At 38.9% G+C, this 17,309-nt stretch overlaps 1 protein-coding gene across 1 annotated transcript in view; it reads right to left on the reverse strand.

The window, feature by feature from the left end:
• Positions 1–17,309, reverse strand: part of LOC122788658 (deleted in malignant brain tumors 1 protein-like) — a 1,289,564-nt gene that overhangs the window by 857,615 nt on the left and 414,640 nt on the right. Inside the window, exon 14 of the mRNA XM_044055554.1 lies at positions 3,983–4,042. Coding sequence (XP_043911489.1) covers positions 3,983–4,042 — 60 coding nt within the window. The remainder of the gene's footprint in view (positions 1–3,982; positions 4,043–17,309) is intronic.

A 17,309-nucleotide genomic window follows, 5' to 3' on the forward strand; every position in this document is an offset into this window, starting at 1 on the left:
AGCGAGTCTCCTGCAACATCATTTGACTTATTTGTAAGTAATATGAATTTGTTACTATAACAGAGTTCCCTTGTTGGACAGTAGGGTAGTAGTAATTTTTGTACTGCAGGGCATTTTTCTGGATGACGAATGAGTTGGTGTGCTGTAGTCAGTTGTGAATATGTTAGACAGTTGTGCAGTTCAGGCCAGTTTAATTGCTTTAAGCTAAGACAATGGTAGGTCCTATGAGGGAGACTGTTGGCAAATGTAGCTATTTTATTTTAGCAGGAGGCAAGTTCCTTTCTTTGAGTATTATTTATGTTTTCTAGGACAGGAGCAGCATATAAGAGAGATGGCAGTAAGAAGGTGGTGGCTAGAGATTTTCTTGCAGTATCTATTAGGAATCCATTGATCCTGCAAAGGGACCCTAGTTTCTGGTGTGTAGATTTAACAGTGCACAGTACATGATGGTCATATATTTGAGGCTGTCATCCATTATATGCCTACAAGTTTACTGTGAGTTATTGTTTCAGTGATGGTATTATTTGCTGACTTTATGCTAAAAGATTGCTTTTGATTTTGACAACTTTTTGAGGTGAAAAGCATTAACTTAGTTTTCCTGAGGTTGAGTAGAAGGTTTGATTCTTTGAGCCAAGTTTCTACAGAGGAGAAAGATTCTTGGGTGATGTCTTGGAGCTTATTTATTGTTGAGGCCACACATATTAATGTTGAGTCACTGCATACTGAACTAAACTAGCATGGTGAGTGGAGGTGTGGAGGTCATTAATAAATATATTAAATAGGAGAGGTCTCAGGATAGAACCCTGAGTGACACCTATAGTAAATAGTTGAATGGATGAGTAGGTATGTTGCCATTTAACTGTTTGTTGTCTTCCAGAAAGGCAGCTAAGGAACCACAACAAGTACTATTGTGAAGTCCTGTTGAAGAGTCAAATTAACAGCTGCTGGTTTGAGACAGCATCAAATGTCTTTGACAAGTCTAAGAACATGGTGGATACAAGCAGGCCATCATTTCTATGTTGGATTATTACATTTGTAAAATGTAGTAGAGCAGTAGTGGTGCCTTGCTGGGGCCTAAAGCCATGTTGTGTTTCACTGAGCAGGTTATTTGAGGTTAGGTATTGCATCAGCTGCATATGGATGCATTTCTCTAATATTTTGGAGAGGGGTAGAGAATTGCTATTGGTCTGTAGTTATTAAACTCTATAGATTTGCCACCTTTTTGCAGTGGTATGATGTTGGATTTCTTCCATAGTAATGGGATGTATCTTTCTGCTATGGACCTATTAATTAGTATGGAAACAAGGAAGGCTAAGACTTCTGCAGCCATTTTAGTTAGTCTGATGGTAGTTGGTCTACAGCTACAGAAGTAGTTGTTAGTTTAAGGAGCAACTTCCTTACAAGTGAGGAAGGTGGTAGACTAAAACTGAAGAGCTGTGGGTGGTTTTGATTGGACAGGAATAGACTGAGGGGGGACAGTTGTGTTAGTGTCTAAGAGAGATAATATTGATTGTATAAAGTAGGAATTAAACTGTTTGGTGATAGAGCCTGTCATTTTGTCTGTTTTTGGAGAAAACCTAGTTTTAAATGCAAATCCTTCAAATGTTTTAACATTTTTTGAAAGATTTGTAGTTAGTGAATACATGGGAGCTTTATGCCCTCAAGTGAGTAAAATTCATTTTACAGTTTACCAAGTTGATACTGCCTCCTAGTTACTGTTAGTGAAAGCAGTTAAGACAATGTATCACAATACATAGGCGTTGTCAGACCATCATTTTGTATGGTTTAAAGTCCTAGAACTAGGTCTGGCAGCAGGCCTAGGATCTGGAGATACAACATTCTGCTGCTGCATTCTTCACAACAAAGTTCAGATCGAGGGAACTATATCCAAGACTTTTGAGAAGACTTCGTACTTAGGGGAGTGATATTTTTAAGTCTTAGGAGAATGGTCAGATGGGATTAAGAAAACACAGAAGTCTTCACAAAAGAGCCGGGTTAAATAGTTTGAGACAGAAATCAAAAGGTAGGAAGATTGGTCTAAAAAGGGCGAAACGGCAGAATCTGGCTCAGTGCCCAGAACTACCAGTTCAGAAAGGATTGGAGGGCCCTTCAGCTAAACAATCCATCCATCCTCAACAACTTTTTTTCTATTTTGTACATGGGGTTGGGGTGTCACTTCAGCAGAGACAATCATCTCGAGCCAAGGTTTACATTGCCAGGTAGCTAGCCATGCCTAAATTAAACAATATTTACAATAAAAGGGAAGGATGGCAGGCTTATCACTGGGAAAAAGGCCTTAGATCTTTCAAACATTTAGCTATAAAGCTGATTGAAAGGAGAAGAGAGATTTCTATCACAGCTATAAGAACTATTAACAGTGAAGTTATTTGGGACACACAAGGTATCAATGATTGAGTTAAGAAATATTTTACTAAGTTATATAGTCAGATTGGTGATCAATCTTTTGATCTTTGGGAAACATGTTTACAGCAGGAAATCCTCCCCAAGCTAGGGATTTTAGAACAGCAGATTCTTAACTGTCTGTTATAATGGAGGCTGTAGGTTCCTGTAATCCAAATCTTTACAAAGAGAAGGACTGCCAGCGGAATTTTGTAAGTGTTTCAAAGAGGTCTTAGTCAGACATTGTTACAGTTACTTAATGAGAAGGAGATTACTGTCTGCTTTGATGCACCCCATAAAACAGGGTTTGTGAAAGAGAAGCAATGGGGACAGACCTAGTTTACTTATGGCTAAATATAACCCAATTTGCCTGAACAAAATGTCTTCATACTCCAGTGACAGCTGTGTTCCTTGATCTCCACAAGGCTTTTGATTCCCTAAAATAGTAATTTTTTTATGGGAATGCTCCAAACTTATCAGTTTAATGGGACTTTTCTAAGGCATTGCCAATTATTACATGCAGAACTCTTAGCCCAGGTGGTCATGCAGTATTTAGTTTCTTCACCTTTTCAGTTGCAGAAAGGTGTATGGCAGGGCTATCCTCATTCTCTCATGCTATTTATCCTTGTTATTGAATCATTAGCATGCTACTTGAGACATAATCACCGCTGCTGGGATATTCAGATCAAGCCAGTAGAGTATGTCTCATCCTCTTGCTTTGATTATGATGGACTAATCTGTCTGAATAATCTTAGGTCCAACATTTTAGAGATTATAACATTTCTTCAGTGATTTGGGGACATCTCAGGTAGAAGAAATAAAGATGTTATTTCCCTTGAACAAGGAGAATATAGATCTGTTAGTAAGGTGGACAGTATCCCTTTTGCCTATATCATATAAAATTAAATACATGGGCATCCACTTACATTATGATTTATCACAGATGGTATCTCTTAGTATGTCTGCTTTTGTGGAACATACTAACAGATTGCTTCAGTGATGGTATAACCGGAAATTCCCTTTTGTGTTTAGAATAGATGTTATTAAGATGTAATATTTGCTGAAATCCATCTTCCTAGCCTGGCATGTGCCACAGATAGCCTGCTCATACTTCTTAGCTAAAGTGCAAAAGCTAGTTTCCCTTTCTTATTGGAGGGTCAGCATCCAAAGCTCTCAAGGAAGAGGCTTTTTGTACCAATATAAAAGGAAGGTCTGGGTTCATCTGGTTTCTTACCTTATACTAAAGCAGTGCAGTTAATTGCATTTTGGCAAGCTAGATCCCACTATCAACCTGTATGGGTTCTACCTGAATTGGAAGTTATACACTATTTGAAGAGACCTATGAGATGTTATGACAGGAACAAGATCTATGGGCCCAGGGTCATAAATGAGTCAAGCGTAATTGCTCAATATTTCAAACTAGCTATGGAGTTTTCTAAACAAACAAAAAATCTTACAAAGCACTGCACCTTGCTCAATCTTGTAAGTACTATCTATGTAGATTATACAGATTACAGTACATGCGAAAGGTACAGAGGTACTCTGAAGGAAGTACTTATTGAAAAATGTTCTGTATTCTTACAGTTAGATGTTTCCCAGGTCCTTGTTGTCGTTGTCGTTGTCGTCAAATTGTTGCAACCAGCTGTTAAAAAAAGACAAAAAAAAAAAACCAAAAGCGATATTTAAAATAAAGATAAGTAAGTGTTGTATATCATAATAACAGTGGAATATATTTCTGCGAAATCTACCTGTGCGACGTGTTTTCTCTCCTTTTGTCAGATGAATGATGGCATGGTGTCTACTGACATAATTAGCATGTACATAACATACTGGTGAAAGACAGAGCTGAAAATATCAGCAGAAACATCACTAATACATTTGAATGTCTTTGCTTTTATAATGACTGGACAACGTCATATTTTAGGACTTTTGTTAATCATAAGTAGTTTATTTTTAAATAATTTCATCGATGGAGTACAGTTTGCATTTAAAAGACGTGCAAATACACATGTACAAAACTGTCCCTGGGCTCATCTCTCTGTATTCACAGTGATTATATACTGTCCTTGTAATATAATATAACATAATATAATAAAACATAACATAATATAATATAATATTATATGATATAACATAACTTAACATAATATGGCTAGTAAAAGCAATCTGTCTTCATATGGCATACAGTCCTGTTATTAATGATTAAAATAATTAGACACTGCACTGGTACTGTGATGAAAAAGGGAATAGAGTTGCTTGATTTTTTTCTTTTATTAGCCACAGTATGTCACTGCTGTACCCTTGAATGACATATAACTTATTTAAATGGCATGTTAATTCAAAAAATGCAAGTCTGTAGAGGATTTGTGGTGTTGAAATATATATATGTACCTAGTCTAATGTAACAGACAGAATCAGCATAAGCCACTATTACCAACAGCATTTACTCTGTGGATGAAGCCCTGAGCACACCAACTGAGTTTAATTAATGAACCCGATTCCTGAGGAGTTGGCTGGGTAGATTAGGGCTAACTCACCTAACCCAGGAGAGGGGTGGAGTTTATACCAAGGGCTAGCAGTTATTGGTTAATTAATAGCCAAGGACTTGCAGTTATTTGTGGAGTTTATAGGCAAGGACTAGTAGTTATTGGTGAAGACCAATGACCTTAGTCCAGAGGCATTTGGCTGCTTAATACATATTTGGAATTGGAAGGAACATTTGGTATGTATACCATAAAAGTCCTCTGTAGCTGACAGGGTGATGCCATACAGGATTATTCTGATCTACTTTCTGCACACAGATATTTACACTAAGGCTTCCATGCTTACACAGCCATTTTCGAAACGGGTAAGTAAAACGTGTGTCAGGGAAGATGGAATAGATGATCAAGAAGAGGATATTGGACATGACTGGTGACAGACACCTGTAGTGGGAAAAAAAAAAAAAAAACAAGTTATGCTTTACTGTGCAGCAATACCAGAGTTGTGTGAAAATAAAACCAAGTGTTTTATAAAACCCAGAAATGATGTTGCTATCCACGAGACAATGGGCAAAATGTACATCTTTACCCTGATTGCAGAATGAACGGTGTTAATGTAAAGCTTTTTTTTCTTTTTTTTAATAAACAGCTTTATTAAATTATCATGTATGATATAGGCAATCTTACATTTATATAAATGAAAAAAAAAACATTGACACTACTTTAGTTGCAAGCATTATACATTACAGACACCATTGAATTGCGCATCACTTGTAATCTATCCAGTCATTGTCATTTAAAGAATTATATGGTTCATTCAAATTCTGCCTCTTAAACCTTGTTCCTTCTCAGCATAGATTGCTCCCACAATTCCCATTTTCTTATGTAGTTTGCTCTATCCCTTTTCTAAAGATCTCAATTCCATTTGTTTTATCTCTGTCATTATAGTCACCCCCTATAATAAACCTATTCCACACTTTAACAACGCTGAACTTCTCCTTAATCTTCTACAAATCAATAATCACAAACACATATGTCTTGCTTCCCTCTATATCCCCCCTGGGGATAATATTTCTACACTTGAACACATCCTTTCCTGGCTCTCCAGTAACATTAATAATGAAACCATAATCCTAGGAGACGTGAACATTAACTGGGCCAGCATTCAGTCTCCAACAAACTCCGTTAACATCAACCTCTACAATTTCTCTCAACTAATCAGTTCCATAACTCGCCCTACTAAAAATCTCTCCAATGGAAGTATACTGGATTGGATCCTTGTCTCCCATCCTCACTATTTCTCCAACAGTGGCACTCTTCCCGATCCCCTTAGTGACCACATACCCATCTTCACCCACCGACTTCCCTCAATCTTACAACAAACCCATAACTATATTACTATTCGTGACCAAAAAAACTTTAACCCAACAACCTTAACAAACTCTTTACAGGCAATTAATTGGAATTGTTTAAAAACACTACCACTAGACATTGCAGTCTCCCACTTTAACTCAATATTTTTAAAATTATTAGACTCCCAGGCTCCCTTAAGGACAAAGAGAATAAAAATGAAATCAGCACCCTGGCTTTCCAAAAATACTCTTGCTATCATGAGACATAGAGATAAAGTCTGGGCACGCTACCAGAAAAACAAGACACCACTGCTCCTCAATGACTATAAAATGCTTCGAAATAAAGTAAAAAAACTCATCACTTCAGATCGACAAAACTACTTCTCTACACTCCAAAACCATAATAAAAACAACCCTCAGAAATTCTGGAAAGGCATCTCTAGTCTCCTACACCCTAGTAAACCAGATACTCCCTCCCCAGACTCAAATGCTCCTGAATTAGTTTTGGCCACTCAATTTAACTCCTTTTTATTGACTCTATTTCCAAATTGACTTCTTCATTCTCCAACACCACCACACTCGCCAATACTCCCTCTCCCACCCCCACTCACACTCTATCTCTGACTACTACTACTCCCCATTCCCCATCTACTAAATCCTCTACCTCCTCCTCTACACAAACTTCTTCCTCATCTCTACCACCCCCTAATTCCCCCTCTCCTGACTCCCCCCTATTCTCATTAAAACCCATACCTACATCTACTATAAAGAAACTCCTTCAGAAATTGAAGCCATGCACCAACGCTCCTGATAATATCCCTTCTTACTTTCTTAGTATAGCTGCAGAATCTCTTGCCTACCTCATTAGCATTTTAATAAACCGTTCCATACAAGAATCTACAGTACCTCAAATCTGGAAACAGGCCTTTATCATACCTCTACACAAAGGTGGTAACAATAACAATATAACAAATTTCCGCCCCATAGCTCTCCTGTCCCCTATCTCTAAGATCCTAGAAAAATGTGTCCAACTTCAACTCCTTCCATATCTCCTAGATAATCACCTTATAACTCCCACACAACATGGATTCAGACCAAACCATAGCACCATGACAGCCCTCCTCTCCTTCCTTGAAATTGTAAATAAAGCTCGAGATTCTGGCCAATTTGTTTCTACCCTACTTCTTGACCTCTCTAAAGCCTTTGATACTATATCACATAGCCTGCTTTTAGCTAAGCTCTCTGAACTTAATCTATCTCCCTCCTCCTTGAACTGGTTCTCTAGCTACCTATCTAACAGAAACCAAGCAGTAAAATGGAAGAAAGCCACCTCTTCATTTCTTAGGACTCCTACAGGAGTTCCACAAGGCTCCATACTGGGTCCCCTTCTCTTTAATATATTTATAAACAATTTCCACAAATCTATCCCACTCTCAAACATCATCCAATACGCAGATGATTCAACAATCATCTGTTCTGCCACTTCTATTGCTAAACTTCAAAAACTAACTCAAGATGCCTTCTCTACCACTGAGCAATGGATGCTAAGTAACCATCTAGCTCTTAATGCTTCCAAGACCAAACTAATGATATTTACTCCTTCTAAAGTTACTCCTTTTGATATGAATACATTCTCAATCACTAGTCAAAACAACTCACCTCTAGAAATAGTGTCACAGACTAAGTTACTTGGGGTCCAAATTGACAACCAACTTAAATTTAACTCCCACCTACAACTAAATATAAAAAAAACCCATCAAAAACTAGGCATGCTTTACAGACAGAATCCCTACCTCACTCCTGCCACTAAAATCACTCTCTCTACTTCCTTCCTTATCCCCTCCCTTCTCTACGGTGCACCACTCCTAACTAATCTTCAGTCCTCTTTAAAAACAGCTTTCCTGCTGCTATAACAAAATCGCAAAATTAAGCTACTAGCCATAAGTCCTCCACCCATCATTGTTCCTCCTCCAGAAACTTCAATGGCTAGAACTTCCAAATCAACTAACCTACACCCAACTAACTCTAGCCCATAAGCTTATTCTCAACCCCTCCCTCTGTCCATCCCTTTCATCAGCCTTTAAAATGCACCAACCCAATAGAGTATTAAGGTCAAACAATCAAAACCTACTAGAAGTGCATAAACCTACACATCCCCAGGCAAAAACCTTCTATCCTTCAGCCTAGCTCGACACTGGAACTCCCTACCACCATCCATTCGCACCACCATTAACCACTCTACCTTCAAATCTCTTCACTCACATCTAACATCACATTGGGAATGCTCTTGCTCCCACCCTACATAACTAATCCTGTCTTCTCACCTCCCTGCTTCTTCCTGCTTCTACTCTACTCTTTCTATATAATTGTATAGAATGGACTAGACAAGCTTTTAGTTTACTTCCCCAACTATGCAACATCCTTTAGTATGACGTTGTGCCTTTCCACAGTGTGAATGATTCCTCTCGAATTGTGTAATTGCTTTATTTGCTGTAGTATTGTTGTATATCCTTATCAATCTGTATTAATTGTTGTATTTGGACTATTTTATTTTAAATATTTGCCTTTCTCATTTGTATAACTATCATTACTACCTGCTGTACCTATATTGCTACTGTTTCATGTATATTTTTGCCTGTTTTGGAGCTTTTCTCCCCAGGACTCCATTGAAAACGGGTTCTTTATGGCCCAATGGACTATCCTGGTAAACCAACTGCAATAAATAAATAAATAAATAAATAAATATTCTCTACTTCTAGCAAAGTTGGTCTAGACTTTGATTATCATTTTTTAGTAATTACTTTTTTACAAGCCAGTGCATTTCTTTGTGCCGGTCCCAAGCCTGGATAAATGGGGAGGGTTGCATCAGGAAGGGCATCCGGCATAAAATTTTGCCAAATCATCCATGCAGACAACAGTACAGAAATACATACCAGATCAGTCGAGGCCTGGGTTAACAATGACCGCCACCAGTACTGTTGGCCAACAGGGTGCTGGCGGAAATTGAGCTACTGTTGGCCGAAGGAGGAGAAGAGGGGCAAGGCATGCCCGAAGGCAGGTAAAGGCTAGGACTATGATAGTGAGGGTCAGAACTTTGAATGTTGGCAGTATGACTAGTATAGGGAGAGAGCTAGCTGATATGATGGACTGAAGAAAGGTTGGTATATTGTGTGTGCAAGAGACCAGATGGAAGGGGAGCAAGGCTAGATGTGTTGGAGGCAGTTTCAAATTGTTTTATCATGGTGTGGATAGGAGGAGAAATGGAGTAGGCGTTATTTTGAAGGGACAGTATGCTAAGAGTTTTTTGGAGGTGAATGAGTGTTGGATAGAGTGATGTTTATAAAGCTGGAAATTGATGGTGTAATGATGAATGTTGTTAGTGCATGTGCTCCACAGGTTGGGTGTGCGAGGTTGAGAAAGAAAAATTTTGGAGTGAGTTGGATGAAGTGGTGAGGACTGTACCCAAGGGTGAGAGACTGGTGATAGGAGCAGATTTCAATGGACATGTTGGTGAAGGGAACAGAGGGGATGAGGAAGTGATGGGTAGGTATGGTGTTAAGCAAAGGAATGCAGAAGGTCAGATGGTAGTGGATTTTGCGAAAAGGATGGACATGGCTGTGATGAATACATATTTTAACAAGACAGAGGAGCATAGGGTGACATACAAGAGTGGAGGAAGATGCACACAGGTGGATTATATCTTATGTAGAAGGGCCAGTCTGAAGGAGATTGGAGACTGTAAAGTGTTGGCAGGGGAAAGTGTAGTTAGGCAGCATAGGATGGTGGTTTGTAGGATGACATTGGTGATCAAGAAGAGGAGGATGAGTGTGAGGGCAGCACCAAGGACCACATGGTGGAAACTGAAAAAAGGGTAATTGTGAGGTGATGTTCAGGGAAGAGTTAAGACAGGCACTGGGTGGCAGTGAAGAGTTACCAAATAGCTGGGTAACTACAGCAGAGCTAGTAAGAGAGATGGCTAGAAAGGTGCTTGGTGTGATATATGGAAAAAGGAAGGTTGGTGGTGGAATGAAGAAGTACAGGAGAGTATACAGAGAAAGAGGTTGGCGAACAAGAAGTGGGATTGCCAAAGAGATGAAGAAAGTAGACAAGAGTATAAGGAGATGAGGTGCATGGCAAAGAGAGAAGTGGCGAAGGCTAAAGATAAGGCGTATGAAGATTTGTATAAAAGGCTGGACACAAAGGAGGGAGAAAAGGACCTGCACCTATTGGCTAGACAGAGGGACCGAGCTAGTACCTGTGCAGCAGGTAAGGGTGATAAAGGATAATAAGGGAAACATACTCACAAGCAAGGAGAGTGTGTTGAGCAGATGGAAAGAGTACTTTGAGGGGTTGATGAATGAAGAGAATGAGAGGGAGAGAAGGTTGGATGATGTGCGGATAGTGAATCATGAAGTGCAGTGGATTAGCAAGGAGGAAGTAAGGATAGCTATGAAGAGGATGAAGAACGGAAAGGCTGTTGGTCCAGATGACATACCTGTGGAAGCATGGAGGTGTTTAGCTGAAATGGCAGTGGAGTTTTTAACTAGATTGTTTAATGAAATCTTGGAAAGTGAGAGGATGCCTGAGGAATGGAGAAAAACTGTTTTGGTACAAATTTTTAAGAATAAGGGTGATGTGCAGAGCTGTAGTAACTACAGAGGGATTAAGCTGATCAGTCACAGCATACATTTATGGGAAAGAGTAGTGAAAACTAGGTTAAGAAGGGAGGTGATGATTAGTGATCAGCAGTATGGTTTCATGCCAGGAAAGAGCACTACAGATGCAATGTTTGCTCTGAGAGTGTTGATGGAGAAGTACAGAGAAGGTCAGAAGGGGTTGCATTGTGTCTTTGTGGATTTAGAGAAAGCATATGACAGGGTGCCTAGAGAGGAGTTGTGGTATTATATGAGGAAGTTGGCAGTGTCAGAGAAGTATATGAGTGGTACAGGATATGTACAGGGGTAGTGTGACAGCGGTAAGGTCTGCGGTGGTAGTGACGGATGCATTTAAGGTGGAGGTGAGATTACATCAAGGATCAGCTCTGAGCCCTTTCCTATTTGCAATGGTGATGGACAGGTTGACAGACGAGATCAGACAGGAGTCCCTGTGGACTATGATGTTTGCAGATGACATTGTGATCTGTAGTGAGAGTAGGGAACATGTGGAGGAGACCCTGAAGAGGTGGAGGTATGCTCTAGAGACAAGAGGAATGAAGGTCAGCAGGACTAAGACAGAATATATGTGTGTGAATGAGAGGGAGGATAGAGGAAAGGTGAGGATGCAGGGAGTAGAGGTGGCGAAGGTGGATGAGTTTAAATACTTGGGATCAACCATTCAGAGTAATGGTGAGTGTGGAAGAGAGGTGAAGAAGAGAGTACAGGCAGGATGGAGTGGGTGGAGAAGAGCGTCAGGAGTGATTTGTGATAGACGAGTACAAGTAAGAGTGAAAGGGAAGGTCTTCAAGAGGGTAGTGAGACCAGCTATGTTATATGGGTTGGAGACAGTGACATTGACAAAAAGGAGGAGTCAAAGCTTGACGTGGCAGAGTTGAAGTTGTTAAGATTTGCACTGGGTGTGACAAGGATGGACAGGATTAGGAATAAGTATATTAGAGGGTCAGCCCAGGTTGGAAGGTTTGGAGACAAAGCCGGAGAGGCAAGATTACGTTGGTTTGGACATGTGCTGAGGATGGATGCAGAGTATATTGGGAAAAAGATGCTAAGGATGAAGCTGCCAGGTAACAGGAAAAGAGGAAGGCCTAAGATAAGGTTTATGGATGTGGTGAGAGAGGACATGCAGGTGGTTGGTGTGACAGAGCAAGATGCAGAGGACAGGAAGAAATGGAAACAGTTGATCTGCTGTGGCGACCCCTAACGGGAGCAGCAGAAAGAAGAAGAGTAATTGCTTTTTTGGCAACCACCATAATTAGACTCAGCAGGGCATTACTATGCTTAGGTAGCTCTGATTCGAATCATAGTTCAAAAAGATCATCTCCCCAGTGAATCCAATCCTCTCACCGAGCATCTCCGAGCTTGATAAAAAAACAAGTCCATCACTTTACAACATCATGATAAGTTGTTGTAAATCAAGGCCTGAATAAAAAGCAAATAGCCACCATTTTTTGCACTCTAAACATAGCTTTGCTTTTAAGAAAGCAAAATAATTATAAAAAGTTAATTTAAAAAAGAAAATGAAAAAAAAAATAAACAAGCAAGAGTAACTCCAATAGCAATTACAAGGACTTACCATTTTACTTACAGTTCATTAAGTATGATTTTAAAAAGCCATGTTTAGTGAGATGCAAAAATAAACAAAAAATAAAATCAGTTTTTGTGTGTGTGTGTGTGTGTGTGTGTGTGTGTGTGTGTGTGTGTGTGTGTGTGTATGTATGCTTGAGGTGGGATGAACAAAAGAGAGGGACAATACATATCTCTCAACTTCTTTCCTTGAGAATTTGTATCCAAAGAGGCTTTTCATCAACATGCATTATTTCAACAATAAGAAGACTAAAACTGTAATGTCTTAATTAACCAACTGTAATCCTCAGTGATTTACCAGAAAATAAAGGATGTCCTGCAAAATCAGGGAGAGTTGGGGAGGGAATGCAATGTTTTCTTTTTTCCATTTATTTGATCACAATGACAGGTGAGGTGTATTCAGTCAAGAAAGTGATTGTAATTACTGGACACATTTGTATGCTTTATTTTTATAAATTCTATGTTGAATATAAATACTTCCTCCAACAACAATTATATATGATATAACAACACTGGAACATTAGGCAGAAGGACTTATTTGACATCAAAAGTATTTTAAAAATATATTTACTAGTAAAGAAAACAATATGAAACAATTTAATAGATATTCCATTGCCTAAATAATAATGCCTCACAGGGTAAGTGTTGTAGGTAAAATAAACCCACCCAGGGGTGTTGTAAATCTTAGTGCAAAAGGACTCTACATCCCGCTGACAACCACTGAGGCCTTTTTAAGCCTAGCCATGAGTCCCAGATCTCTTCTGGTACCCTTGGTCGTATAAACAGGGACTTGGGAAATTAAATATTTAAATGCAGGGGATTAGGAGATGAAATATTTGCAAGCATGGGCCTGGGGGATGAACCCTTTACAGGCTGCCTGTGTCCATTAGAGACATAGGTGCCAAACCAGTGGTGAATTTCCAGTTCCCCATACAGTTGTCCAAGTTACACTTGAATTGGGTTAGGGAGGAACTCTCATTTACACGGATGGGGAGCCTTTCCAGAAAGTCAGTAGTGTCTGGGATACATACCTTTCCCTCCACAGGTCCTATTTATATCACAGGTAAGGTTTAAGTCTTAGAATGGATAATTATGGTGCTAGTTGTTTTGCAGATATGAAATAGATCCATCAGAGTGGGGTTTGAAGATGCCTTGCATGCCAATCATTCATTCTTACTCTTTATTTTCTTCTTGCATCCTTTCACCACTCTCTAAATGTCACAGACCACAGTGTAGTAACTATGGAGGAAGTAATAGAATTAGCCTGATCCTGCATCCTTTCACCACTCTCTAAATGACACAGACCACAGTGTAGTAACTATGGAGGAAGTAATAGAATTAGCCTGATCCTGCATCCTTTCACCACTCTCTAAATGACACAGACCACAGTGTAGTAACTATGGAGGAAGTAATAGAATTAGCCTGATCCTGCATCCTTTCACCACTCTCTAAATGACACAGACCACAGTGTAGTAACTATGGAGGAAGTAATAGAATTAGCCTGATCCTGCATCCTTTCACCACTCTCTAAATGACACAGACCACAGTGTAGTAACTATGGAGGAAGTAATAGAATTAGCCTGATCCTGCATCCTTTCACCACTCTCTAAATGACACAGACCACAGTGTAGTAACTATGGAGGAAGTAATAGAATTAGCCTGATCCTGCATCCTTTCACCACTCTCTAAATGACACAGACCACAGTGTAGTAACTATGGAGGAAGTAATAGAATTAGCCTGATCCTGCATCCTTTCACCACTCTCTAAATGACACAGACCACAGTGTAGTAACTATGGAGGAAGTAATAGAATTAGCCTGATCCTGCATCCTTTCACCACTCTCTAAATGACACAGACCACAGTGTAGTAACTATGGAGGAAGTAATAGAATTAGCCTGATCCTGCATCCTTTCACCACTCTCTAAATGACACAGACCACAGTGTAGTAACTATGGAGGAAGTAATAGAATTAGCCTGATCCTGTATCCTTTCACCACTCTCTAAATGACACAGACCACAGTGTAGTAACTATGGAGGAAGTAATAGAATTAGCCTGATCCTGCATCCTTTCACCACTCTCTAAATGATACAGACCACAGTGTAGTAACTATGGAGGAAGTAATAGAATTAGCCTGATCCTGCATCCTTTCACCACTCTCTAAATGACACAGACCACAGTGTAGTAACTATGGAGGAAGTAATAGAATTAGCCTGATCCTGCATCCTTTCACCACTCTCTAAATGACACAGACCACAGTGTAGTAACTATGGTGGAAGTAATAGAATTAGCCTGATCCTGCATCCTTTCACTACTCTCTAAATGACACAGACCACAGTGTAGTAACTATGGAGGAAGTAATTAGCCTGATCCTGCATTCTTTCACTACTCCCTAAATGTCACAGACCACAGTGTAGTAACTATGGAGGAAGTAATATAATAAACCTGATAGTAATATAGCACAGTTGTCCATGCTGCATTTAAATTCCATGCCGTTAGGGTTGTTTATCCGAATAAAAGAGGAGGTGACATTAATAATGTATTAGAGTTGAAAGAATATGAATGGATAGTAATGCTTCAAGCAGATATCATACCAGGACTGAATACACCAGTGAGTATTAAACCACTGTTGAGAAGAAAATAAGTGATATTGAAAAAATAATTCATTAAATATCTTCTTCTTCTTCTTTCGGCTGTTCCCGTTGGGGGTCGCCACAGCGGATCATCTGTTTCCATTTCTTCCTGTCCTCTGCATCTTGCTCTGTCATACCAACCACCTGCATGTCCTCTCTCACCATATCCATAAACCTTATCTTAGGCCTTCCTTTTTTCCTGTTACCTGGCAGCTTCATCCTTAGCATCTTTTTCCCAATATACTCTGCATCCCTCCTCAGCACATGTCCAAACCAACGTAATCTTGCCTCTCTGGCTTTGTCTCCAAACCTTCCAACCTGGGCTGACCCTCTAATATACTTATTCCTAATCCTGTCCATCCTCGTCACACCCAGTGCAAATCTTAACATCTTCAGCTCTGTCATGTCAAGCTCTGACTCCTATCTTTTTGTCAATGGCACTGTCTCCAACCCATATAACATAGCTGGTCTCACTACCCTCTTGTAGACCTTCCCTTTCACTCTTACTGGTACTAGTCTGTCACAAATCACTCCTGACACTCTTCTCCATCCACTCTATACTGCCTGTACTCTCTTCTTCACCTCTCTTCCACACTCACCATTACTCTGAACTGTTGATCCCAAGTATTTAAACTCACCCACCTTTGCCACCTCTAGATGAGCTTGAAAATATACTGTTTATGTGTTGTTTATATATGTGCGCATAATGTATTTTTAAAAAGTGGTTATGCTATAAGTATTTTAAATGCTTTAATATATTTAAGGTGGTATATACCTTTAGGGGAACTCCACTGAAGCTGGGTCATGTGATTTTAATTTTAAGCTGGATGCATATAAAATGGGAATGGTTTTAATTGTTTGTTACACACTGAGGAAGGGCATTGTCTGGAAGCTTTGTGAGTTATTAAGTTTAATTTTGTTATACACATTTTATTTCATGTCTAGTCTTTCCTTCACTGAATCTTTTATGTGGTCACTATTGCTGTTGCTCTTTTTATTACAGTGAGGGTTGACCGCTAAGCTGCTATCTTGCTGTTGTTTAATAAATCAAATGGCAAATAAATAGCCTCCTTTGCCATAGTGCAGGAGTAAAATGAGGGCTAAACGCAGTACTGTAGTTTAAATCTGGCAAAGTATGATTACATTTTGCTTAATTGCGGTCTTGCCCAAAAAGTGACTTGAACCCCGAATGATGATTTGTACGCTAATTTCCTCAGTTTGTGGTACAGAATTCACATATCCAAGCTTTATAACAAATGAACAATATGAACTTTAATAAGAAAGTATATTTCTTTTAAATACTTTTTCTTGTAATTTCCTAATAAGAAATAATGAAGATTTTTCTCATGAGTGGACAAAATTACATTCTGAAGACTGTGAGTGGTCCTTTCTCTACAAATAGCATTTTATGCAGTGAGGCAGTCTCCCTACATCCTCCCATGTGGAAATTGAGCATCCATGACTCCTTTTGTTTATTAGAATCACCCTAAAGGGTATTGTTACTCAAAGGAAAAACGGTATTGTTACTCAAAGGAAAAACAAATCCTTGTTTTTTATGGAGCAGTCAACAATCCAAATCTGTTTTTTTTTTCACATAAGTCAGAATTTAACTTTCATGTTCTTTTATTTTTGAAACAGGAAAAATCACTTTCCTGAAATGGGCTTGAATTTTTCTGATTTCTGTATGTCAAGGCAAACATTCTCCCCAGTATACCTGCATGCAGTGGTTTTACTAAAAAATAAGGTTCCTACTTTTTCATCATTCTGAGCCATTTATTTGCATTTGCCATTTCAAATAATCTGTTATCCTGCAGATGACATATTTTCCCAGATTATTTGCAAATGTTGGTTCATAAAAAGATTAAATAAATGTTTACTGACAAATGACAATACCGTATGGTTTGAAATGCAATAATATGTCTAATATATTAAAGCAGCAGTATTTTGTAAATGGTTCCTAATCTTCTAAGATAGACATGTTCTTAAATCACAGCATGAGAGTGTCCATTGCCATTTTTAAGATTTCCACGTTTTTATGCAAACTATTTTAATAGTAGTACTAAAACATATATTGACTATGAATTAAACCTTCTTGCTGTGTTGGTATGTATTAGATATAACTTAATTTTACATGCATTCAGGAGTTGTAGTAAGTCCATATGAAAATGTGCATTCTGATATCTAGTAA

Source organism: Protopterus annectens, chromosome 14.part0 (genome assembly GCF_019279795.1).
Source record: "Protopterus annectens isolate FY-2018-M chromosome 14.part0, PAN1.0, whole genome shotgun sequence".
Lineage (NCBI taxonomy): Eukaryota > Metazoa > Chordata > Ceratodontiformes > Protopteridae > Protopterus > Protopterus annectens.